Source organism: Coregonus clupeaformis, chromosome 10 (assembly GCF_020615455.1).
Source record: "Coregonus clupeaformis isolate EN_2021a chromosome 10, ASM2061545v1, whole genome shotgun sequence".
NCBI lineage: Eukaryota > Metazoa > Chordata > Actinopteri > Salmoniformes > Salmonidae > Coregonus > Coregonus clupeaformis.
This window is the reverse complement of record NC_059201.1, coordinates 53,773,350-53,800,154: the sequence shown is the minus strand read 5'-3', so window position 1 is coordinate 53,800,154 and position 26,805 is coordinate 53,773,350. Positions and strand designations below refer to the sequence as shown.

At 42.2% G+C, this 26,805-nt stretch overlaps 1 protein-coding gene across 2 annotated transcripts; it reads left to right on the top strand.

Annotated features, from left to right (window-relative positions):
• The first annotated feature begins 21,113 nt into the window (after positions 1-21,113).
• LOC121576021 (ADP-ribosylation factor-related protein 1) lies at positions 21,114-26,330 on the top strand. 2 transcript variants are annotated; one of them, XM_041889320.2, is made up of 8 exons: positions 21,114-21,557; positions 21,667-21,717; positions 21,894-21,981; positions 22,096-22,178; positions 22,312-22,393; positions 22,860-22,930; positions 23,739-23,839; positions 25,768-26,330. In XM_041889320.2, the coding sequence occupies exons 3-8, from the start codon at positions 21,942-21,944 to the stop codon at positions 25,853-25,855; spliced, it is 465 nt and encodes a 154-aa protein (XP_041745254.1). In that variant the 5' UTR covers positions 21,114-21,557; positions 21,667-21,717; positions 21,894-21,941; the 3' UTR covers positions 25,856-26,330. The 2 variants fall into 2 exon arrangements, with proteins under 2 accessions (XP_041745254.1, XP_041745253.1); XM_041889319.2 differs by having other exon boundaries at positions 21,114-21,717.
• Positions 26,331-26,805: the final 475 nt, after the last annotated feature.

Sequence of the window (26,805 nt, the reverse complement as noted above, 5' to 3'; positions counted from 1 at the left end):
AAAAAAAGTTGAGAAAATGTCTTCAGTAAAGTGTTATCATCTTGTAGGAATTTTAATGTCTCTTCTTGCTCTTCAAGGTAAGTCAGTTTTAAGCAAATGTGTTGTTGATATCTTTAGGATAACTGTGATGCACACAGACATTGTACAAAGTACTACGTTTTAATAAATGTGGATTCCATCTTGTCTTGTGTTTAGTATACATGTGATTTACTGTTTAACAATTTAAGAAATTATACTATTGCACATAGTTATGAGTGAGACAGACTCAGAAGGTTCAGTTGATCTCATGGCCTTTTCCAAGGCTTTTACAAGTACATTTGCAGCCAATTTCATAATGACTGTAAGCCTTGATCAAGTTGAATGAGTAACTGTCTTTTGATAATTCACTGATGATTTAGCTCAAAATTGACATCGCCACTAATAATGTGTTTAAAGTGAGGATTGCAATTAAGTTCATTGTTGAAAACAATATGGCTGGCTTAGTAAAAACAGAAACCAATTTTAGATTTTACTTCTCAACAGCAATGTTATAACAGTGCCATCTTATGCATTTGGAAAGTATTCAGGCCCCTTGACTTATTCCACATTTTGTTACGTTACAGCCTTATTCTAAAATGGATTAAATCATTTTTTTCCCCTTATCAATCTGCACACAATACCCCATAATGACAAAGCAAAAACAGGTTTTTAGAAATGTTGGCTAAATGATTCAACATAAAAAACGGAAATATTACATTTACATAAGTATTCAGACAATTTCTCAGTACTTTGTTGAAGCACCTTTGGCAGCGATTACAGCCTTGAATCTTCTTGGGTATGACGCTACAAGTTTGGCACACCTGTATGTGGGGAGTTTCTCCCAATCTTCTCTGCAGATCCTCTCAAGCTCTGTCAGGTTGGATGGGGAGCGTCGCTGCACAGCTATTTTCAGGTCTCTCCAGACATGTTCGATCGGGTTCAAGTCCAGGCTCTGGCTGGGCCACTCAAGGACATTCAGAGACTTGTCCCGAAGCCACTCCTGTGTTATCTTGGCTATGTGCTTAGGGTCGTTGTCCTGTTGGAAGATAAACCTTTGCCCCAGTCTGAGGTCCTGAGCGCTCTGGAGTAGGTTTTCATCAAGGATCTCTCTGTACTTTGCTCCGTTCATCTTTCCGTCGATCCTGACTAGTCTCCCAGTCCCTGACGCTTTTTATTTATTTAATCAATTTTAGAATAAGGCTGTAACGTAACAAAATGTGGAAAAAGTCAAGGGGTCTGAATACTTCCTGAATGCACCGTAGATGCTAGATTTAACTTCTGGGAGGTTATTAGTCTTATTTTAACAAACCTAATGCAATGTAAATCTAAGCGCAGGCGGTAGCGCTATATGTTCAGGGGTGTGTCAGAAATATTCAATTTTCACTTTCATAATTATCGGCACACTTGCTGGCATTGGCGCGAAAGAGCTGGATTTTGATTAATAAAACAAGTTGTGGGTGTGTCGAAGCTTGGCCCCTCACTGGCCAATCAGAACGTGCTCCATGGCGAAATATGTGGTTGCTTCATGTTGTGTATTTACGGTCTTTTACGTATTGCCTTGGAATCAACTCCAATTCCAATGTTAGTCCGTTATAGTTTGTTAAATGGCTTACAGAAACCAAATAACATTAACTTGAACCCATTTGCAGTCCACATTGTTCTAAGTAATTGCATAGCCTCAATAGCATTCACACTGATATACGGGCTAGGCCTATTGTAAATTGCATTATGGCTGAGCATGGACATGCCAAACATTGTCAATAAGCAAGATTAAATTAATTACTGAAAAGCCCTAAACAGAGAACAAACAATTATAATCAAATTCTAAACAAAACGAAAAAACAGCTTGTTTTAAATAGGCTATGTCAAACCATAATTTTTCCCTGTGGGCATAATAAAATAGCACAGACTATGGAGTGTTGTACTTCCGTGGGAAGTACGGGTGCTGAGGGTGCTGCAGCACCCCCTGAAAAATAAGAATACAAAAAATATATATAGTACCAGTCAAAAGTTTGGACACACCTACTCGTTCAAGGATTGTTCTTTTTTTTTTTACTATTTTCTACATTGTAGATTAATAGTGAAGACATCGAAACTATGAAATAACACATATGTAATCATGTAGTAACCAAAAAAAGTGTTAAACAAATCAAAATATATTATATATTTGAGATTCTTCAAAGTAACCACCCTTTGCCTTGATGACAGCTTTGCACACTATTGGCATTCTCTCAACCAGATTCATGAGGTAGTCACCTGGAATGCATTTCAATAAACATCTGTGCCTTGTTAAAAGTTAATTTGTGGAATTTATTTCCTTCTTAATGCGTTTGAGCCAATCAGTTGTGTTGTGACAAGGTAGAGGGGGTATATTTGGTAAAAGACCAAGTCCATATTAGGGCAAGAACAGCTCAAATAATCAAAGAGAAACGACAGTCCATCATTACTTTAAAACATGAAGGTCAGTCAATACGGATCATTTCAAGAACTTTGAATGTTCAAGTAGTCCCGTGTAGCTCAGTTGGTAGAGCATGGCGCTTGCAACGCCAGGGTTGTGGGTTTGATTCCCATGGGGGACCAGTATGAAAATGTATGCACTCACTAACTGTAAGTCGCTCTGGATAAGAGCGTCTGCTAAATGACTAAAATGTAAATGCAGTCGCAAAAACCATCAAGAGCTATGATGAAACTGGCTCTCATGAGGACCGCCACAGGAAAGAAAGACCCAGAGTTACCTCTGCTGCAGAGGATAAGTTCATTAGAGTTACCAGCCTCAGAAATTGCAGCCCAAATAAGTGACAGACACATCTCAACATCAACTATGAATCAGGCCTTCATGGTCGAATTGCTGCAAAGAAACCACTACTAAAGGACACCAATAATAATAAGAGACTTACTTGGGCCAAGAAACACGAGCAATGGACATTAGACCGGTGGAAATCTGTCCTTTGGTCTGGAGTCCAAATTTGAGATGTTTGGTTCCAACCACTGTGTCTTTGTGAGACGCAGATCTCCACATGTGTAGTTCCCACCATGAAGCATGGAGGAGGAGAGTGATTTTGATTTATTTAACACTTTTTTGTTTGCTACATGATTCCATATGTGTTATTTCATAGTTTTGATGTCTTCACTATTATTCTACAATGTAGAAAATAGTTAAAATAAAGAAAAACCCTTGAATGAGTAGGTGTGTCCAAACTTTTGACTGGTACTGTGTATATATATTATTATTTTTTGGGGGGGGGATATTTTTTCACAAAGGTAGTGCACTGGGCCTTTAATAGTGCTCTATTAGCAGACCCATATAGCATCTGTAGCACAGGCTAAAATATTCAGCACCACCCCACACAAATTATACAAATAAAAAAAACATCAGCACCCCAACCCCCAAACTACTTCTAGCGGCTATGTGCACATCCACACTTTTCACAGTAGCTGGACAAATATCCAATATAAATAGAAAGGGAGAATGTCCACTCACTGTTATACTGCTCCCAAAAACAGTAGTCCTGTGTTTTATGAACAAAATCAGAACCATCTTATAGATCAGATCGCATTCCCACAACTCCAGAAGTTGCATTGCAAGCGCGCCACGGACGTTGTCACCATAAAACCAGGAACGTGAATCATTCAAATAAGTTTGGTTTGTAATAAAATTAAACGAAAAACATAAATCAGTTTGTTTTTAAACAAGAACAATAAATACATGTAAAATGTAATGATATCATAAAAGGGCTTGGGTTTTTAACATATGAAATGGAAAACAAGCAATTTTTACAGGTTACAGATAACTTCTAAATATGAGGTTCACCGGTATTCACCGAGCTTCTCATGACGGCCATGGACGCGTAGCCTACATCAGGGGTTTTTGCGCACGTCCAAACCTGGACCTGATTGGCTAAAATAATGTGGGCCTACCTACAATGCATGGATAAAAAGGGAATTTCTCAGGAGCCAAACCCGTTAAAGATGGTCTTGACTACTTCGCGAATGCATTGGGCAGACCAAAAAAGCCTTAATTGAGAGGAGGGGAGGCTATGGTTGGTTTTTAATCAAATAAAACTAAATGGGGAAAAAACATTTTTTTAATGTTTCTAAATATGAAGTATACAGGCACCAAAAGCACATTAGGCTACACTTGTTCCATGCGCATATGGGCAGTGTACGTCACGGCTGTATAGGCTGCTCTTCCGCCATAACCAACTGCGTTACTGCTAAAACCAGCTTTTAGTTGGTCTTAAATATCCCTATCAGTGCTGCCTGAAATTAGCACTTTGGATCATGTTTTTAAGGACACACCTAAAATATTTCTACCCGCCCATCTGAGCTCAAGCGAGCTGATATAAAACAGGTAAAATGCCGAACCTGGCGTTATGGCTGGAAAATGCTAGTGTGCCAGTTCTTACATGACGAAATTGCAAACTAATTTGCTGTTGCTTCCAGAGGCAGTTTGGAACTCTGTAGTGAGTGTTGCAACCGAGGACAGACAATTTTTACGCACTTCAGCACTCGCCGGTCCCGTTCTGTGAGCTTGTGTGGCCTACCACTTTGCGGACATTTCCACTTCACAATAACCGCACTTACAGTTGACCAGGGCAGCTCTAGCAGGGCAGAAATTTGATGAACTGACTTGTTGGAAAGGTGGCATCCTATGATGGTCCACGTTGAAAGTCCCTAAGCTCTTCAGTAAGGTCATTCTACTGCCAGTGTTTGTCTATGGAGATTGCATGGCTGTGTGCTCGATTTTATACACCTGTCAGCAACTGGTGTGGCTGAAATAGCCGAATCCACTCATTTGAAGGGGTGTCCACATACGTTTGTATATATAGTGTATGTTCACACTACAGTACTTTGCAACATGTCTTAAATGTTCACCCAAATTAAGAAATTACTTGATTCCTTGCCTTGAAAGTAGTCTAGTAGTTTCATTCTTAGTTGTGCGTAGAGTAAAGGATGACTTCTGTCTGGATGGATTTGAGTATTTTTTAAATTGTATATATAAAATTATTAATAATAAATACAAATGTATTAATGATGGATAGTAAACAATATAATTCTCAGTGCTTGACTAGTGAGAAAATGAATAGGCATACTCTTTTCATTTTACTAAAGGAAATAACAGCATAGCTAAACTGCTAACATATGAGGCTACTGTACATAGCTAGCTATCATAGAATGCTGGAAACAACAGAGAGCTAGCAGCTCATGCTTCGTGAACATTCCATTGTGCTTGTTTACAAAGAGAAAATTCTAAACAAACAGAATTCAGACTAAATGTAAGAATAACGTTGACAATAAATATATTTTACTACTTTTTAGTGGATATTGAATTATATTTATACTCTTTTAATGACAGAAATGGCAGAGCAGAAAAACACAAACCTCACAAAGGAGCACAAGGAAAGAGGAAGTAAAATGGGCGATGCAACAGGTTCATAGGAAATGGACCAAACTATTATACAGTTCTTAGTTCATATTTTCTTATACCAACTCTAAGATGACAGATACAGATTGGTTTTAATAATACACCAACATAGTCATGGCAACATAAGGAAATACCACAGTATATAATTCTTTCAGAAATAGAATATCCCCTAAGTGATCTGATTGACCCAGTCTACAAAGATCATTCTGCCGAATCAAAAATAAAAGTAGCCAGAGTCAAAATGTCATACCTCTGGTATGTCTAAATAAAAGCTTGGTTGTTCATAACCTAGGGGAACATTATCTTGCTTCATTAGGACATACTGCAATTCACAGGTTTGTTTGTATATACAGTATAGCAACTATTTGCTACTATTGATGACCAAAAGACAAGACGAGTGAATGGGCAAGTTCTCTTTATCATCTGATCTCTCAGGCCATTCCGTAACATACACAATCTAACTCTGTAATTATTTCTGACCAGAAAATTAGGTATGCGCTGAACATGCTTTCGACATCCCCTCTTATCTTCAGTGCAGATGGTGATTTCACCGTGACCCACATGACTAAGGCTCACCTGTTCCACGACTCGCGCATCAAGTGGGTTCCACCGGCCATCTACAAATCCTCTTGCAGCATCGACTTCACCTTCTTCCCCTTCGACCAGCAGAACTGCACCATGAAGTTCGGCTCGTGGACCTACGACCGCACCAAGATTGACCTAGTCAGCATGGCGGGCAATGTGGACCAGGTGAAGTGCTGCATCAGATGGAGTGCTGCATCAGATGTCCTGGCCTCCACAATCCCCGGACCTCAACCATATTGAAATGGTTTGGGATGAGTCGGACTGCAGAGTGAAGGAAAAGCAGCCAACAAGTGCTCAGCATATGTGGGAACTCCTTCAAGACTGTTGGAAAAGCCTTCCAAGCTGGTTGAGAGAATGCCAAGAGTGTGCAAAGCTGTCATCAATGCAAAGGATGGCTACTTTGAAGAATCTCAAATATAAAATATATTTTGATTTGTTTAACACTTTTTTGGTTACTACATGATTCCATATGTGTTATTTCATAGTTTTGATGTCTTCACTATTATTCGACATTGTAGAAAATAGTCAAAATAAAGAAAAACCCTTGAATGAGTAGGTGTTCTAAACTTTTGACCAGTAGTGTATAAAGAAATGTGTATGACACAAAACTCAATCAGGATTTCCTGTTAGGAATGCCAGTGGATAAGGGAGTTGGCATTTGACACACAATGCTGTATATTTCAGAGCGCAATGCTGCATATTTCAATGGTGAAAAACCTGAATCGTAGAAACACAAATTATATACATTTAAATATTTCAACAGTGGTTTATTCTGTGTATGAAGTAACTAAAAACATATTTTTGTCATCTTTCAGGTGAAGCAGGAGTGGAAGTATGTGGCGATGGTCATAGACCGGATCTTTCTGTGGATGTTCATTTTGTTGTGTATCCTGGGGGCCCTCGGACTCTTCCTCCCACCCTGGCTGGCTGGAATGATAGATCTGTCTGTCTGACACAAAATGTCTTAAGACATTGTCCCCATAATAGTTCCAGTTGTACAACTGATGTACAACACATTTGGCACAGCTGTTGTGATACAACCAAGAGTTATTTGGCAGAAAAATGATTACATAAGCATGTGTGACGACACTGCACAGTGGTCGTGTAACAAAGTGTGTATAGAGAATATTAGTTGTAGCCTATCACAGCCATTGTCAAATGCGTTGTACATCAGTTGTATAACCTGAGTGTGTACGGGGCCAATGGTGCATGTGACCAATGGACAGGAAACCTCATCAATGAATTCATTGTGAATAGCGTATTTGTAGATAAAAAAAAGTGATACATAATTGCTTTGGTAGTTATTAAGCTATTAAGTCTATAATGTGAAGGACTGAGACGTTATATTGGGATTGTGGAGACATATCTCTACCAAATACTATCCAGGATATCTGTACAACCGACGTTTTTCAAAATGACTTCTGTTTAAAATCAACTTTATTAAAACATAAGAACATCATTTAGAATACCAGATTGAGGCTACTTTAAATCACAGAGCCAAAGTAGATAAGACATATTTCGATATCCAAACAAGAAACCTTATTCTATAAACAGAAGAGAACACAGAGGATAGTGGCGCTGTCCAGTAACGGTGGTTGATCTAACTACCTACCCTTGGATATTAGGTCTCAACAATATTCCTCAACTTTTAGCATTAAGTCATTCATACCTTTGCCTATTCAATCCAGCTGTACAATACAGTAGATGGTATATTCCGTAGGTGATATATTCCTAAAGCTGTAAGGTTGAGTGTGCTCTTAGATCTTGTTCTAACCGATGCATTTTTACTTTCAGGTTTTCAACCTCTTGCTGTGCTGTAGTGATGTTGTGTTGTCACTTGCCAGAAAACAAAATAAATTCTAATTCTAAAAGGTTATTTTAGTGGTTTCATTATTGTAGTCGGCAGAGTCATGGTACTTAGAGCAGGCTAGACACCAGGATTTGTCATTGGATCCAAGTTTACAGAAACACAAAGGTTGGTGGGAGGAGCTATAGGAGGACGGACTCATTGAAATGGCTGGAATATAACAAATGGAACGGTATCAAACACATCAAACATATAGCTCCTCCCACCAGCTTCCTCTGAGACACAGCCATTTCCTTTTCTGCTGATTCCTTTATATGCCACTCCTATGACAGTCAAATACCCACTCCCCTTTGCCTCCCAGTAATGGTGCCCACTCAGACCCTCTGTACACAGCACCTGTGTACAGTCAAATCTCTCTGGGTGATCAGGATACGGCTGCTGCTCTTGAACCCCTGTCACCTGTCTGTTTCCTTGAGACAGAGATAGGAGTCTGCTTACTGTGTTTAGGTCTAGTGTGGGCTCACAGGCAACTATGGATGAAAAGAGAGGTTGGAGGAGAAGAAAATAAGCTGGATCAAACCAATGTATCTGTATGTTTGTCACGGTTGGGATCTGAACTACCTCACCCAACGCACCTCCAATACATTTACGTCGTCATTTACGTTGTCAACGCGGCGTCACGTCATCATCGCCGTCTGTGGCTTCGTAGTAGGACTCAAGTCAGATGAAGTTAAGAGTTCCATACTTGCCACTAGACTAGCTAGCTAGCTACACTTCACTACTACCAAAATGCACCACCCACTTGGGTGATGCTACGGCAGTCACAAGGTGCCAAAAAGCAAACCACACTTCAATAGTAATTCAGGAGTAGCCTTGTAACTAGTCCTCCATACAGGCATGGTCATCTTTTATCTCTTTACATCTCTGCCTTCAGGCTTCTCTCCATAATGAATGTGTTATTTTAGAACATTGACCAAAACAGATGAATTGTTAAAACAAACAACAACAAAACATTTTTACACTTCTTAAGCAGCTGTTGTTCTACCCAGATCTTTTCACTATGGTCCACACCGTGGGAGAGACAAAGGGACAGACAGTGAGTGAGTGACAAGTAAACAAGTAAGGTGTTGCCATTGAAGGTCAGAATTCAAACGTTGTGGTTCAAATAGGAGAGAAATAGATTGGCACAGTTTTACTGCACTAACTTGAGTTTACAATGGGCATCCTCCAGTTTAGAGGAGAGCAGCTTCACTCCTGAGTCTCCTGGCTGATTGAAGCTCAGGTCAAGCTCTCTCAGGTGGGAGCGGTTTCACGTCAGAGCTGAAGCCAGAGCAGCACAGTCTTCCTCTGTGACTTTACAGAATGATAGCCTGCAGAGAAAAATCATCAGGATTTTACAACTTGACTGCGGCTATCGGGTGGGGAGAGCTAAAATATAAGAACTAGGGCTGTCAAACGCTATTACATTTTTTTGGTTGAGTTAATGGCATTAGTTAATCGCGATTAATAACAGTTTTAGAATTTGCTAAAATATGGCCCTAAATAAACAATTTTCCATTTACAAAGCAGTGCATTGAGTAATAGGCATACTATGTTTTGATTGTAAGGGAAAGACACACTAAATCATCTGTATCAGAATGTTTTTAATTTCATTTTCACCATAAACAACACTGTAACATACAGCTATTAATGCTCCCAATGTTTAAGTAGGCCTACTGCCTCTTATTAAAGTTCTTGAAGTTTAACAATTGCGGTGCGCGCACACACACACACACTGTCACGCCTACTCCCACTCCCACTCCCCCTCGCCGGTCTACTAACCACTGGTCCTGGCACCATCATTACGCACACCTGCTCCCCATCATTACACACACCTGGACCTCATCATCACCTTAATTATTCTCCCTTTATTTAGCCCTCAGTAGCCTCAGTCATCAGGCAGTATTGGTTTTGTCTCGTTCAGTACGCTTCTCCTGTTTTGTTTATAATAATAATAATATGCCATTTAGCAGACGCTTTTATCCAAAGCGACTTACAGTCATGTGTGCATACATTTTTGTGTATGGGTGGTCCCGGGGATTGAACCCACTACCTTGGCGTTACAAGCGCTGTGCTCTACCAGCTGAGCTACAGAGGACATCTGCCTTCTATTATTATTAAACTCACCTTCTGCACCTGCATCCTGACTCCCAGCGTATACGTGACAGAATACTGCCTCGCAAATTATGGAAGCAGCAGAGGAGAAAGACATCTCCCAGAAAGTCGGTGAACAGGGATACCTACTCCACCAACACCACGGTCAGCTGGTGCAACTGGGTGCGGCTATGGATGAGGTTTCACCTCCAACTAGCGGAGGGCCTCCTACCACGAGTCGGCTCAGCGAGCCAGCCCCCCAGCCTACCTAGCAGTCCGCCCAGGGAGGCGATCCCCGACTGTCCCTCCCGGACAAGTATGACGGGACTCCATCCAAATGCTGTGGCTTCCTACTCCAGTGCTCCCTCTATTTCATCCATCAGATGGGAGCCCCCACCACCATTCATTTCCCTGCTGACTGGGCGGGCGTTGAAGTGGGCTACAGCCGTCTGGGAGAGAGGAGAGGAGGAGCTGGTTTCCTATGAGAGGTTCTTGGCTCTGTTCAGGGCGGTCTTCGACCATCCACCGGAGGGCAGAGAGGGAGGTGAGCGACTATTCCAACCTCCCTCTCGCCTCGCCCTCCTCCTTTGGCCATTCTAAGGCAGAGCCTGAACCCAGACTGCTGCTGAGTACACCCTCACCTTCTGGACCGTGGCACCCTACAGCGGATGGAATGAACTGGCGCTTTGCACCCTATTCAGTAGAGGACTGCGTGAGGAGGTCCAGACGGAGTTGGCATGCCAGGACGACAACCTTTCCTTGGACGCGCTCATCGTGATGGCCATCTGTCTGGACAACCTTCTTTGGGGGCGCCAGCACCTCCCTCTCTCCTTGCCTTCCTCCTTTTGCCATCCTGAGGCAGAGCCTGAACCAATGGAGGTAGGGGCCACACACCTCTCCGCGGCAGAGCGGCATTGCCGGAGACAGCTGTTGCTGTGTTCCTATTGCGGCCAGGAGGGGCACCAGCTTTAGCGGTGTCCAGTGCGTCCCAACCCGGGGTCCACTGGGGCAGAGGGGTGGCCCCGTGATCATCCATCTCCCAGGGTAGGCGTGAGTATTCCATCATCATTGTTTTCCGTCAAACCCTTCTTGGTTTCCATTTCACTGGTTGGCTGTCCCTCAGGTGTTGTCTCTACACCTCTAGTGGACTCCGGTGCGGCAGGGAATTTTATCGACCAGGCCCTCACCTCCTCCCTGAACATCACTTCGTACCCGCTCTCCTTTTCCGGTCCAAGACCTGGATAATTGACCATTGGGATCTGGCACAATCACGCACATCACAGCACCACTCACCCTCACCGTGGGACCCATGCACCAAGAAAGCCTTCCCTTTCTCATCATCAAGTCATAACCCCACAATCTCCTGGTCGAGGATGAAAATCACTGCCTGGGCACCAGGATGACGGAAGACCTGCTTTCCCTTACCCTTTGGTTCCACGTCGGTTGAGAGTCCTGTAAGTGCCCTCCAGCCCATCATTCTGTCCTCCCGTATCGATTACGTCACACACACACACACTCAAGTACTGTTAAAGCTTCAGGCATTCCAAATGAGTGCCTTTAAACAGCTTGGAAAATTCCAGAAAATGATGTCATGGCTTTAGAAGCTTCTGATAGGCTAATTGACATCATTAGAGTCAATTGGAAACCTACCTTCAAACTCAGTGCCTCTTTGCTTGACATCATGGGAAAATCAAAAGAAATCTGCCAAGACCTCAGAAAGAAAATTGTAGACCTCCACAAGTCTGGTTCATCCTTGGGAGCAATTTCCAAACGCCTGAAGGTACCACGTTCATCTGTATAAACAATAGTACGCAAGTATAAACACCATGGGACCAAGCAGCCGTCATACCGCTCAGGAAGGAGACGCGTTCTGTCTCCTAGAGATGAACGTACTTTGGTGCGAAAAGTGCAAATCAATCCCAGAACAACAGCAAAGGACCTTGTGAAGATGCTGGAGGAAACAGGAACAAAAGTATCTACATCCACAGTAAAACAAGTCCTATATCGACATAACCTGAAAGGCCGCTCAGCAAGGAAGAAGCCACTGCTCCAAAACCGCCATAAAAAAGACAGACTACGGTTTGCAACTGCACATGGGGACAAAGATCATACTTTTTGGAGAAATGTCCTCTGGTCTGATGAAACAAAAATAGAACTGTTTGGCCATTATGACCATCGTTATGTTTGGAGGAAAAAGGGGGTTGATTGCAAGCTGAAGGACACCATCCCAACCGTGAAGCACGGGGTGGCAGCATCATGCTGTGGGGGTGCTTTGCTGCAGGAGGGACTGGTGCACTTCACAAAATAGATGGCATCATGAGGAAGGAAAATTATGTGGATATATTGAAGCAACATCTCAAGACATCAGTCAGGAAGTTAAAGCTTGGTCGCAAATGGGTCTTCCAAATGGACAATGACCCCAAGCATACTTCCAAAGTTGTGGCAAAATGGCTTAAGGACAACAAAGTCAAGGTATTGGAGTGGCCATCACAAAGCCCTGACCTCAATCCTATAGAAAATGTGTGGGCAGAACTGAAAACGCGTGTGCGAGCAAGGAGGCCTACAAACCTGACTCAGTTACACCAGCTCTGTCAGGAGGAATGGGCCAAAATTCACCCAACTTATTGTGGGAAGCTTGTGGAAGGCTACCCAAAACATTTGACCCAAGTTAAACAATTGAAAGGCAATGCTACCAAATACTAATTGAGTGTATGTAAACTTCTGACCCACTGGGAATGTGATGAAAGAAATAAAAGCTGAAATAAAACATTCTCTCTACTATTATTCTGACATTTCACATTCTTAAAATAGTGGTGATCCTAACTGACCTACGACAGGGAATTTGTACTAGGATTAAATGTCAGGAATTGTGAAAAACTGAGTTTAAATGTATTTGGCTAAGGTGTATGTAAACTTCCGACTTCAACTGTAGGTACGACGTCGTCAATGCACTTATTGATGAACCCGGTGACTGAGGTGGTATACTTCTCAATGCCATTGGATGAATCACGGAACATATTCTAGTCTGTGCTAGCAAAACAGTCCTGTAGCGTAGCATCCGCGTCATCTGATCACTTCCGTATTGAGCGAGTCACTGGTACTTCCTGCTTTAGTTTTTGCTTGTAAGCAGGAATCAGGAGGATAGAATGATGGTCAGATTATGCGTCTCTGTGTGTGGAGTAAAGGTGGTCTAGAGTTTTTTTTCATCTGGTTGCACGTGACATGCTGCTAGAAATGAGGTAAAACGGATTTAAGTTTGACTGCATTAAAGTCCCCGGCCACTAGGAGCTCCGCTTCTGGATGAGCTAATGGGTATCTTCGTGTGTGTAAAATATCACTGTTCTCAGATTTTTTATTCATAGATTTTAGATGTGTATGAAAATGTGTGTTTTTTTTTAACAAAATGCTACATATTCATTGTTTAGCTGGAATGGGATGTTCGTATCCTGTATATTTGACTGTGATATGTGGTTGTCTCACCTAGCTATCTTAACCTAGTGTCACGCCCTGGCTCTGGGGACTCTTATATGTTGAGCCAGGGTGTGGATTTTCTATGTGTTATTTTCTATGTTTTGTTCTAGTTCGTGTATGTCTATGTTGGCCAGGGTGGTTCCCAATCAGAGGCAGCTGATTCTCGTTGTCTCTGATTGGGGCCCATACTTAGGCAGCTTGTTTGGCACAGTCATTTGTGGGATCTTGTTCCGTATGGTTTGTTGTATTACCTAGGACTTCACGTATCGTTTTGTTGTTTTTGTTCGTGTTGTGTACACTTAATAAAAGTATGTACGCCTATCACGCTGCGCCTTGGTCCGCTTCTCATAACGATCGTGACACCTAGAGACTAAGGGCCCAAGGATGGGTTTATACTAAGCTAACATATGGAATTGTTTTAAGATGGTCTTACCAAGGATCATTTAGCTATTTGATTTAGAATTTTAGGACCCCTATAGGAATAAAAATATATATTCAGTGAGGGAAAAAAGTATTTGATCCCCTGCTGATTTTGTACGTTTGCCCACTGACAAAGAAATGATCAGTCTATAGTTTTAATGGTAGGTTTATTTGAACAGTGAGAGACAGAATAACAACAACAAAATCCAGAAGAACGCATGTCAAAAATGTTATAAATTGATTAGCATTTTAATGAGGGAAATAAGTATTTGACCCCCTCTCAATCAGAAAGATTTCTGGCTCCCAGGTGTATTTTATACAGCTAAGGAGCTGAGATTAGGATCACACTCCTAAAGGGAGTGCTCCTAATCTCAGTTTGTTACCTGTATAAAAGACACCTGTCCACAGAAGCAATCAATCAATCAGATTCCAAACTCTCCACCATGGCCAAGACCAAAGAGCTCTCCAAGGATGTCAGGGACAAGATTGTAGACCTACACAAGGCTGGAATGGGCTACAAGACCATCGCCAAGCAGCTTGGTGAGAAGGTGACAACAGTTGGTGTGATTATTCGCAAATGGAAGAAACACAAAATAACTGTCAATCTCCCTCGGCCTGGGGCTGCATGCAAGATCTCACCTCGTGGAGTTGCAATGATCATGAGAATGGTGAGGAATCAGCCCAGAACTACACGGGAGGATCTTGTCAATGATATCAAGGCAGCTGGGACCATAGTCACCCAGAAAACAATTGGTAACACACTACGGCGTGAAGGACTGAAATCCTGCAGCGCCCGCAAGGTCCCCCTGCTCAAGAAAGCACATATACAGGCCCGTCTGAAGTTTGCCAATGAACATCTGAATGATTTAGAGAACTGGGTGAAAGTGTTGTGGTCAGATGAGACCAAAATCGAGCCCTTTGGCATCAACTCAACTCGCTGTGTTTGGAGGAGGAGGAATGCTGCCTATGACCCCAAGAACACCATCCCCACCGTCAAACATGGAGGTGGAAACATTATGCTTTGGGGGTGTTTTTCTGCTAAGGGGACAGGACAACTTCACCGCATCAAAGGGACCATGGACGAGGCCATGTACCGTCAAATCTTGGGTGAGAACCTCCTTCCCTCAGCCAGGGCATTGAAAATGGGTCGTGGATGGGTATTCCAGCATGACAATGACCCAAAACACACGGCCAAGGCAACAAAGGAGTGGCTCAAGAAGAAGCATATTAAGGTCCTGGAGTGGCCTAGCCAGTCTCCAGACCTTAATCCCATAGAAAATATGTGGAGGGAGCTGAAGGTTCGAGTTGCCAAACATCAGCCTCGAAACCTTAATGACTTGGAGAAGATTTGCAAAGAGGAGTGGGACATAATCCCTCCTGAGATGTGTGCAAACCTGGTGGCCAACTACAAGAAATGTCTGACCTCTGTGATTGCCAACAAGGGTTTTGGCACCAAGTACTAAGTCATGTTTTGCAGAGTGGTCAAATACTTATTTCCCTCATTAAAATGCAAATCAATTTATAACATTTTTAACATGCGTTTTTCTGGATTTTATTTTATTTTATTCTGTCTCTCACTGTTCAAATAAACATACCATTAAAATTATAGAATGATCATGTCTTTGTCAGTGGGCAAACATACAAAATCAGCAGGGGATCAAATACTTTTTTCCCTCACTGTATATATAAAAACATTATTTGATGAAACATTGAATTTGGCCTTACTGCTATTAGTCCATTTAAAAAAATGCATTGAATAACAGATTCATTCAGGGAAAACAGATAGTAAAACAATTAATCAAAAGGAAGTTTGTTTTGAAGTGTCTGTCCTATATCAGAGAGATACAGTATAAAGAAGCTCATCATTTTATTTATATTTTTTATTAATATGGAATGACCCGTATACCTTTGATGTGGAAACGCCCTATTTACTTCATTCATTTTTCGGCCCGGTACCGGGTCACTTTCAGACGAGTACCGTGACACTTGTGTTCGTGAACACATTGTGTTTGTGAGAGTCTCATCTTTCTATAGAGGGTCATATTAGTGTGTAGACGCTACATACAGAAGCTGGCACATCGGAGGTACCGACTTCAGACGAGTCCCGTTACGCTTGTGGGGGTCATAGAGCAAAACGAACAGAGAACAACATCGTGTTCGTGAGAGTCTCATCTTTCCATAGAGGGGTCATATTAGTTTGTATCCCAAACCATTCGGATGCTACATTTTTGGGATGTCTCCTGGTCTTACAAACACTGCTGTAGCTCTGCCACCTTCCACCACAGATGCGGAAGGCTGACATCAGCGGATTGATAAGCAGCCCATGAAAATATATATATCTCTAGCAGACGGATGTAAAAAATACTAATGTTTTTATGCTAATTAGATGTTCACAGGTGCGGACATCGACTCTAGGAGGTTTAAGATTAATGCACTTACTGTAAATCGCTCTGGATAAGAGAGTCTGCTAAATTACTTAAATGTAAAATGTAAATGTTTTACATATAGATCTCATATTAGGCCTACTTTCATTATATATTTTTGTACTTTTTTATATTGATGTCACAAATGTATAATTTGTACAGTTATGTTACATGTGACTGTGTAAAACCTAGCAGTACTACTTATTTCTCTGATTATACATGATTATTTGTCTCTGAAATGAAACCATTAAGTGATAGATTTTAAACATATACAGTGGGGAGAACAAGTATTTGATACACTGCCGATTTTGCAGGTTTTCCTACTTACAAAGCATGTAGAGGTCTGTAATTTTTATCATAGGTACACTTCAACTGTGAGAGACGGAATCTAAAACAAAAATCCAGAAAATCACATTGTATGATTTTTAAGTAATTAATTTGCATTTTATTGCATGACATAAGTATTTGATCACCTACCAACCAGTAAGAATTCCGGCTCACACAGACCTGTTAGTTTTTCTTTAAGAAGCCCTCCTGTTCTCCACTCATTACCTGTATTAACTGCACCTGTTTGAACTAATTACCTGTATAAAAGACACCTGTCCACACACTCAATCAAACAGACTCCAACCTCTCCACAATGGCCAAGACCAGAGAGCTGTGTAAGGACATCAGGGACACAATTGTAGACCTGCACAAGGCTGGGATGGGCTACAGGACAATAGGCAAGCAGCTTGGTGAGAAGGCAACAACTGTTGGCGCGATTATTAGAAAATGGAAGAAGTTCAAGATGACGGTCAATCACCCTCGGACTGGGGCTCCATGCAAGATCTCACCTCGTGGGGCATCAATGATCATGAGGAAGGTGAGAGATCAGCCCAGAACTACACGGCAGGACCTGGTCAATGACCTGAAGAGAGCTGGGACCACAGTCTCAAAGAAAACCATTAGTAACACACTACGCCGTCATGGATTAAAATCCTGCAGCGCACGCAAGGTCCCCCTGCTCAAGCCAGCGCATGTCCAGGCCCGTCTGAAGTTTGCCAATGACCATCTGGATGATCCAGAGGAGGAATGGGAGAAGGTCATGTGGTCTGATGAGACAAAAATAGAGCTTTTTGGTCTAAACTCCACTCGCTGTGTTTGGAGGAAGAAGAAGGATGAGTACATTCCCAAGAACACCATCCCAACCGTGAAGCATGGAGGTGGAAACATCATTCTTTGGGGATGCTTTTCTGCAAAGGGGACAGGACGACTGCACCGTATTGAGGGGAGGATGGATGGGGCCATGTATCGCGAGATCTTGGCCAACAACCTCCTTCCCTCAGTAAGAGCATTGAAGATGGGTCGTGGCTGGGTCTTCCAGCATGACAACGACCCGAAACACACAGTCAGGGCAACTAAGGAGTGGCTCCGTAAGAAGCATCTCAAGGTCCTGGAGTGGCCTAGCCAGTCTCCAGACCTGAACCCAATAGAAAATCTTTGGAGGGAGCTGAAAGTCCGTATTGCCCAGCGACAGCCCCGAAACCTGAAGGATCTGGAGAAGGTCTGTATGGAGGAGTGGGCCAAAATCCCTGCTGCAGTGTGTGCAAACCTGGTCAAGACCTACAGGAAACGTATGATCTCTGTAATTGCAAACAAAGGTTTCTGTACCAAATATTAAGTTCTGCTTTTCTGATGTATCAAATACTTATGTCATGCAATAAAATTCAAATTAATTATTTTTAATTATTTTTGTTTTAGATTCCGTCTCTCACAATTGAAGTGTACATATTATAAAAATTACAGACCTCTACATGCTTTGTAAGTAGGAAAACCTGCAAAATCGGCAGTGTATCAAATACTTGTTCTCCCCACTGTACATATCTGTCATTGAACAATCCCATGCCATGATTAGATAGTGAAAAAAAACCACACCAATCTCTTTCACAATTTCTTTAAACAATAAAAGCTAATTTACCAACATTTCGGAAAATGTATATACTGTTCATTTGGAAAGTATTCAGACCCCTTCCCATTTTCCACATTTTGTTACGCTACAGCCTTATTCTAAAATGGATTGAATTATACATTTTTCTCATCAATCTACACACAATACCCCATAATGACAAAGCAAAAAGTGTTAGCAAATCTATTAAAAATAAAAAATCCTGTTTCCATTGATCATCCTTCAGATGTTTCTACAACTTGATTGGAGTCCACCTGTGGTAAATTCAATTGATTGGACATTAATTGTAAAGGCAAACACCTGTCTATATAAGGTCCCACAGTTGACAGTGCATGTCAGAGCAAAAACCAAGCCATGAAATCGAAGAAATTGTCCGTAGAGCGCCGAGACAGGATTGTGTCGAGGCACAGATCTGGGGAAGGGTACCAAAACATTTCTGCAGCATTGAAGGTCCCCATGTCGAGGCACAGATCTGGGGAAGGGTACCTAAACATTTCTGCACAATTGAAGGTCCCCAAGAACACAGTGGCCTCCATCATTCTTAAATGGAAGAAGTTTGGAACCACCAAGACTCTTCCTAGAGCTGGCCTCCCGGCCAAACTGAGCAATCGGGGGAGAAGGGCCTTGGTCAGGGAGGTGACCAAGAACCCAATGGTCACTCTGACAGAGCTCCAGAGTTCCTCTGGAGGCCAAACATCTCTGCAATACTCCATCAATCAGGCATTTTATGGTAGAGTGGCCAGACGGAAGCCACTCCTCAGTAAAAGGCACATGACAGCCCGCTTGGAGTTTGCCAAAAGGCACCTAAAGGACTCTCAGACCATGGGAAACAAGATTCTCTGGTCGGATGAAACCTAGATTGAACTATTTGGCCTGAATGCCAAGCGTCACTTCTGGAGGAAACCTGGCACCATCCCTACAGCATCATGCTGTGGGGATGTTTTTCAGCGGCAGGGACTGGGAGACTAGTCAGGATCGAGAGAAAGATGAACGCAGCAAAGTACAGAGAGATCCTTGATGAAAACTTGCTCCACAGTGCTCTGGACCTCAGACTGGGGCGAAGGTTCACCTTCCAACAGGACAACGACCCTAAGCACACAGCCAAGACAACGCAGGAGTGGCTTCGGGACAAGTCTCTGAATGTTCTTGAGTGGCCCAGCCAGAGCCCAGACTTGAACCCAATCAAACATCTCTGGAGAGACCTGAAAATAGCTGTGCAGCAACGCTCCCCGTCCAACCTGACAGAGCTTGAGAGGATCTGCAGAGAAGAATAGGAAAAACTCCCCAAATACATGTGTGCCAAGCTTGTAGTGTCATACCCAAGAAGACTCGAGGCTGTAATCACTGCCAAAGGTGCTTCAACAAAGTACTGAGTAAAGGGTCTGAATACTTATGTAAATGTGATGTTTCTGTTTTGTATTTGTAATACATTTGCTAAAATGTCTAAAAACCTGTTTTTGCTTTGTTATTAAGGGGTATTATGTGTAGATTGATGAAGGAAAAAAACAATTTATTCAATTTTAGAATAAGGCTGTAACGTAACAAAATGTGGAAAAAGCAAAATGTGGAAAAAGTCAAGGGGTCTGAATACTTTCTGAATGCACTGTATAGCATTTTGGAATGAAACTCTTAAAGGTGACAGGCAAAGGTCTCCATGTAAACCATAAAATGTTATATTAATGCCCATTTAGGCTTCATTAAATAAGCCTCAACAGCATTTTTGTCTGTCACTACATTTTGTCTGTCATTTCTACTCTTTGGTGAAGATGTCATTTTCTGGCCATAGAATGCAAGGATGACATCACTTCAGGTCAAAAAGAAAAGAACAAAAGCAACACAAACTACAGACATAGCTTTTGTGAGTCCTTTTCTGGATCATAAATGAAAACAAATGATACTGACATGATTTGACAAGACACTCATATCTGGGGAATAAACATTGCTCCTCCGCTTACTCCACTGGCTTCCAGTTGAGGCTCGCATCTACTACAAGATCATGGTGCTTGCCTACGGAGCTGTGAGGGGAACAGCACCTCCTTTCCTTCAGGCTCTGATCAGACCCTACACCCAAACGAGGGCACTACGTTCATCCACCTCTGGCCTGCTAGCTCCCCTACCTCTACGAAAGCACAGTTCCCGCTCAGCCCAGTCAAAGCTATTTGCTGTCTGGCACTCCAATGGTGGAACAAGCTCCCCCACGACGCCAGGACAGCGGAGTCACTGACCACCTTCCGGAGACACTTGAAACCCTACCTCTTTAAGGAATACCTGGAATAGTATAAAGTAATAAAGTAATCCTTCAGACGAGAACAGTAAACGAACAAAAATCTGACCAACTGGCAAGGTTGACTGCTATTTCTAGGAGGTTTAGGGTTAAGGTCAGAATTAGTGTTAGGGTTAGTATTAGGTTTAGGGTTAGGAGCTAGGGTTAGTTTTAGGGTTAGGGTTAGGAGCTAGGGCTAGTTTTAGGGTTAGGGTTAGGAGCTAGGGTTAGGTTTAGGGTTAAGGTTAGGTTTTTGGGTTAAGGTTAGGGTTAAGGTTAGGGTAAGAGTACGGGTTAGGGTTAGGTTTAGGGGTTAGGGAAAATAGGATTTTGAATGGGACTGAATTGTGTGTCACCACAAGGTTAGCTGTAAAAGACTGTGTGTGTGTGAGAGAGATAGAGAGAGAGAGAGAGAGAAATGTGTGCAATTTAAATATAATTTTGAAGCAAATCATAAATAAAATCAAAGTAATAGCATACCCTAAAAACAGAAGAAAAAAAACATGGTAAAAACTACCAAAATGTTTTGCACACGTCTTAAAGCTACATGCGTTCTAGGAAATAACGTTCAGTTGCAATTTCATTTGCTTCATATTGCCACAACACGACTTCAAGTACCACAGTGCATTGCTTTACAGCCACTTCCTAAATACAGATGGCCACAGTGTTTACACCAAAATGAGATGAGATAAAATAAGTTCCCTCTGTCAAAATAGCCAGATGGCATTTTGTCGACATAGGTAGTCCTTTTTAGCTTGATTTCCTTATGCAATTAGTAGGTTGCTGAAGGTTGTACGCTCGCAAATCTCTTTTTACACTCAGCACTAGCTTGAGCTAGACAGTTAACTAACGTTAGCTAGCTACTGCACTGTAGCTAGCCAGGTATTTGTGCCTTGATTGGCGAATTATATTTTACTTTAGTATAGGGTGGCAGTAAGTCTGCTAGCTAGTATCGATTACGAACAGGTAACTTTAGCTAGCTTGCTTGCCTCAAACCACAGTCAAATAGCTAACTAACTTGACTTGCTAACGTGGCTAGCCACACAGCTGGATCTTTCCAAAATGTGAGTTGTCTCTTGCCTTGCTCATCAGCTAGTGTTTATTTTTGTATTATTTTTGTACAATTCGAAGATGTACACCTTATTATCTGGTCTGTACAAATACGTGTTCCAGAAAGACGAATACTGCATTTTGATCCTAGGACTGGACAATGCAGGAAAAACGGTAAGTCTGTCTCATTGCTATTACAGTCAGATAGCTAACTAGCAATGTCAAGTTCCACTTAGCAGTTTTCTCTCGTTGGAAGAGCACGCTGAGCACTGTTCACTGTCCTTGTTTGTCTCTGTTGGAAGAAGTACTGCTGCTTGTTTTATTTAGTCATGTATTTTCTACACACACAGACCTTTTTGGAACAGACCAAGACCAAGTTCAGTAAGAACTACAAGGGGATGAATTTGTCCAAGATCACCACTACAGTTGGACTTAACAGTAAGTATAGCCAACCAGCAAGACTGAGATTGTTGTGTTGCATTCAATTGTAGCACATTGCTTTTCAGAAGTCCATGCCATTCTAATGTTCTTCTGACTACTCCCGTCACACAGTCGGCACAATCGATGTGGGCAAAGCTCGTCTAATGTTCTGGGACCTTGGTGGTCAAGAGGAGCTTCAGTCGCTATGGGACAAAGTGAGAAGCGCCGATATCAAAATACACACACACCATAGCTATCTAGATGTCATATGTCTGTTTTTGTCATTCAAGTACAATGATTTGAGGTTGACTACTGAAACATGGCTCTGTTTGTTTTGTGAATCCACAGTACTACGCCGAGTCCCACGGAGTGATCTATGTTATAGACTCCACCGATGAGGAGCGACTAGCAGAATCAAAAGAGGCATTCGGTGAGTTCCTCACTAGTTTGCCTAAAGCATTTAGCGAAGAATGCCAAATGTCAACAGGGCTTATGGCGTTATCTCTGTAATGGGCTACAGTCTGATTCACTACCTGAAATGTACACTTTTTCACTCCACATTATGGATGTAAAAGGAATGGACTGGTGTGAGAAATATGGTGGAAACTCCCTAGGCCCTGCTTGCACCAATCTAAAGACTTTAAAGGGATAGTTCACTCAAAATATTTTAGTATTTTGTTCATTAGTTCACTGTTAATACAATCCCAATGCAATGCAACAACCCTAATTGTGCATGTCAGCAGTCAAGTTTTCAAGATGGAGCAGTACAAAGCAGAAACTGTGATGATGTTGTGTTTTGCATCTCATGAGAGTGAGTCAGCAAATCCACTCTTCCTAACAGAAGGGTAGAGAATTGAACCATAGCTTGGACTGACAGTTCCGTTTTCTTTTTCCAGAGAAAATGATCAGCAGTGAGGTTTTGGAAGGTGTGCCTCTCCTGGTGCTCGCCAACAAACAGGATGTGGAGGTAGGCCTATATAATCGGGTCTGGGGTTGTTTTGAAAATAAATCTAAACTAACAATGTGTTGTATAAACAAAATATGACAAGGCTTGTTGCCAGCACAAGTTGTTTGGCCTCTAATATGATCACAACAAAGTAGTCCTCCATCCCTCATGCATACTCGTAGATGACTAAGTGTTATAATATACGTTATACTCATACTATACACTGAGTATACAAAACATTAAGAACACCTGCTCTTTCCACGACAGACTGACCAGTTGAATCCAGGTGAAAGCTATGATTCCTTATTGATGTCACTTGTTAAATCCACTTCAATCAGTGTAGATGAAGGGGAGGAGACAGATTAAAGAAGGATTTTTAAGCCTTGAGACATGGATTGTGTATGTGTGCCATTCAGAGGGTGAATGGGCAAGACAAAAAATGTAAGTACCTTTGAATGGGGCATGGTAGTAGGTGCCAGGCGCAGCGGTTTGTATCAAGAATGGTCCACCACCCAAAGGACATCCAGCCAACTTGACACAACTGTGGGAAGCATTGGAGTTAACATGGGCCAGCGTCCCTGTGGAACGCTTTCAACACCTTGTAGAGGCCATGCCCCGACGAATTGAGGCAGTTCTGAGGGAAAAAGGGGGGGGTGCAACTCAGTATTAGGAAAGAGTTCACCTTAATGCAGCGTTATTGTACTCTTGAAATAAATGTGATTGACAATTTCCACCACATACAGCTATCCCTTGCCAGGTCAATTCTGTCTCTTTGAAAAACTCTAAGACCGTATCCATTTAGGCATATTTCTTTGTGTTTTTTCCCAAGAACTGTATGTCTGTGCCAGACATCAAAACCGCTTTTAGCGACTGCGCTCCAAAGATCGGGAAACGAGATTGTCTGGTGCAGCCTTGCACAGCCCTAACAGGGTAAGAACAGAGTTTTCTATTCCACTTTACTCTCTGTTGTACAGTGAGGGAAAAAGGTATTTGATCCCCTGCTGATTTTGTATGTTTGCCCACTGACAGACATGATCAGTCTATAATTTTAATGGTAGGTTTATTTGAACAGTGAGAGACAGAATAACAACCAAAAAATCCAGAAAAACGCATGTAAAAATGTTTTATGAATTGATTTGCATTTAATGAGGGAAATAAGTATTTGACCCCCTCTGCAAAACATGACTTAGTACTTGGTGGCAAAACCCTTGTTGGCAATCAGAGGTCAGACGTTTCTTGTAGTTGGCCACCAGGTTTGCACACATCTCAGGAGGGATTTTGTACCACTCCTCTTTGCAGATCTTCTCCAAGTCATTAAGGTTTCGAGGCTGACGTTTGGCAACTCGAACCTTCAGCTCCCTCCACAGATTTTCTATGGGATTAAGGTCTGGAGACTGGCTAGGCCACTCCAGGACCTTAATGTGCTTCTTCTTGAGCCACTCCTTTGTTGCCTTGGCTGTGTGTTTTGGGTCATTGTCATGCTGGAATACCCATCCACAACCCATTTTCAATGCCCTGGCTGAGGGAAGGAGGTTCTCACCCAAGATTTGATGGTACATGGCCCCGTCCATCGTCCCTTTGATGCGGTGAAGTTGTCCTGTCCCCTTAGCAGAAAAACACCCCCAAAGCATAATGTTTCCACCTCCATGTTTGACGGTGGGGATGGTGTTCTTGGGGTCATAGGCAGCATTCCTCCTCCTCCAAACACGGAGAGTTGAGTTGATGCCAAAGAGCTCAATTTTGGTCTCATCTGACCACAACACTTTCACCCAGTTCTCCTCTGAATCATTCAGATGTTCATTGGCAAACTTCAGACGGCCCTGTATATGTGCTTTCTTGAGCAGGGGGACCTTGCCGGCGCTGCAGGATTTCAGTCCTTCACGGCATAGTATGTTACCAATTGTTTTCTTGGTGACTATGGTCCCAGCTGCCTTGAGATCATTGACAAAATCCTCCCATGTAGTTCTGGGCTGATTCCTCACCGTTCTCATGATCATTGCTACTCCACGAGGTGAGATCTTGCATGGAGCCCCAGGCCGAGCGAGATTGACAGGTCTTTTGTGTTTCTTCCATTTGTGAATAATCGCACCAACTGTTGGCACCTTCTCACCAAGCTGCTTGGCGATGGTCTTGTAGCCCATTCCAGCCTTGTGTAGGTCTACAATCTTGTCCCTGACATCCTTGGAGAGCTCTTTGGTCTTGGCCAATGATGGAGAGTTTGGAATCTGATTGATTGAATGCTTCTGTGGACAGGTGTCTTTTATACAGGTAACAAGCTGAGATTTGGAGCACTGCCTTTAAGAGTGTGCCCCTAATCTCAGCTCGTTACCTGTACCTGTATAAAAGACACCTGGGATCCAGAAATCTTTCTGATTGAGAGGGGGTCAAATACTTATTTCCCTCATTAAAATGCAAATCAATTTATAACATTTTTGACATGCGTTTTTCTGAGATGTGTGCAAACCTGGTGGCCAACTACAAGAAACGTCTGACCTCTGATTGCCAACAAGGGTTTTGCCACCAAGTACTAAGTCATGTTTTGCAGAGGGGGTCAAATACTTATTTCCCTCATTAAATGCAAATCAATTCATAAAACATTTTTACATGCGTTTTTCTGGATTTTTTGGTTGTTATTCTGTCTCTCACTGTTCAAGTAAACCTACCATTAAAATTATAGACTGATCAGTGGGCAAACGTACAAAATCAGCAGGGGATCAAATACTTTTTTCCCTCACTGTACATCTGGTCTGAGAGAACTCCATTGTGTGTGTGTGTGTACAGGCACTCACAAATGTACTATTTATCATCCTTGCTTTAAGAACAGCAGTACTCTTTACTTATAATGAATTCTCTTTCAGGCAGGGGGTTAACGAAGGCATCGAGTGGATGGTGAAATGCGTCATCAGAAACATTCACCGGCCACCGAGACAGAAGGACATCACATAGAGCAAGCCATGACCTCCCCACTAGGGCTCCCACAACTGGGTCCTATTTATTAGGCAACAAATGGGAGAAAACGTACTGAAACAAGAAGGGACTGCCAGTCCAATAAGAACCATTTTCAGTTAAAATACGCTTTAAAACATTTCCCTACGTTCCGCCCTGTTGAATATGACCCAGGCGCCCGTTTTGCTACAGTGTGACTTTCAGAAACCGAGATGGATTCTATCCATTCCCCGGCAATGAACTTGTCTCTCCTCCTATTTGAGTGGGTGTTGGGAACTCAAGCCTAGTTTTCAGATACAGTTTAGCATCAGGGAGAAACAATTTATTATTGTATATTATTTGGATATGTACTCTGATTGGGGTGAAACGCTTTTTGAGGCAGTATTTTAACCTCCGCTAAAGTGTGAATGATGTGTGTCTTTCTGATCTAAGTATAACAGTGTCATCAAGTCGATAAACAAATGTTATAGCTCAAGTACCTCCGTTTCCCGGTAGTATAATCCGTCTTCATAAAGCGTCTGAGTAGGGTGCCAATCTTGAATCGACTTTTCCTTTTAGATCATAATGAATCAAATTTATATGGATTATATTACTCTGAATACAGGCCCTGTGTTTTCACCCCAATGCTTGAGGGTTATTTAAGTCAGAGGATGAACCTTGACACAACCTTGAGTTGTTATTTATATTATGCAAAGACACTACATGTAATGGAATTGTACATAGGGTCAACAATATATAAATGACTGCCCTTTCATTGACTGGAGCTGTTTAAATACTAGTTTTATAGTTTGAAATGGCGTGTGTATGTGAGTCCCAAATGGCACACTATTCCCTATTTAGGGAATAGGATGCCATTGAGGACACACCTACAGTTGAAGTCGGAAGTTGACATACACCATAGCCAAATACATTTAAACTCTTTTCAGAATTCCTGACATTTAATCCAAGTA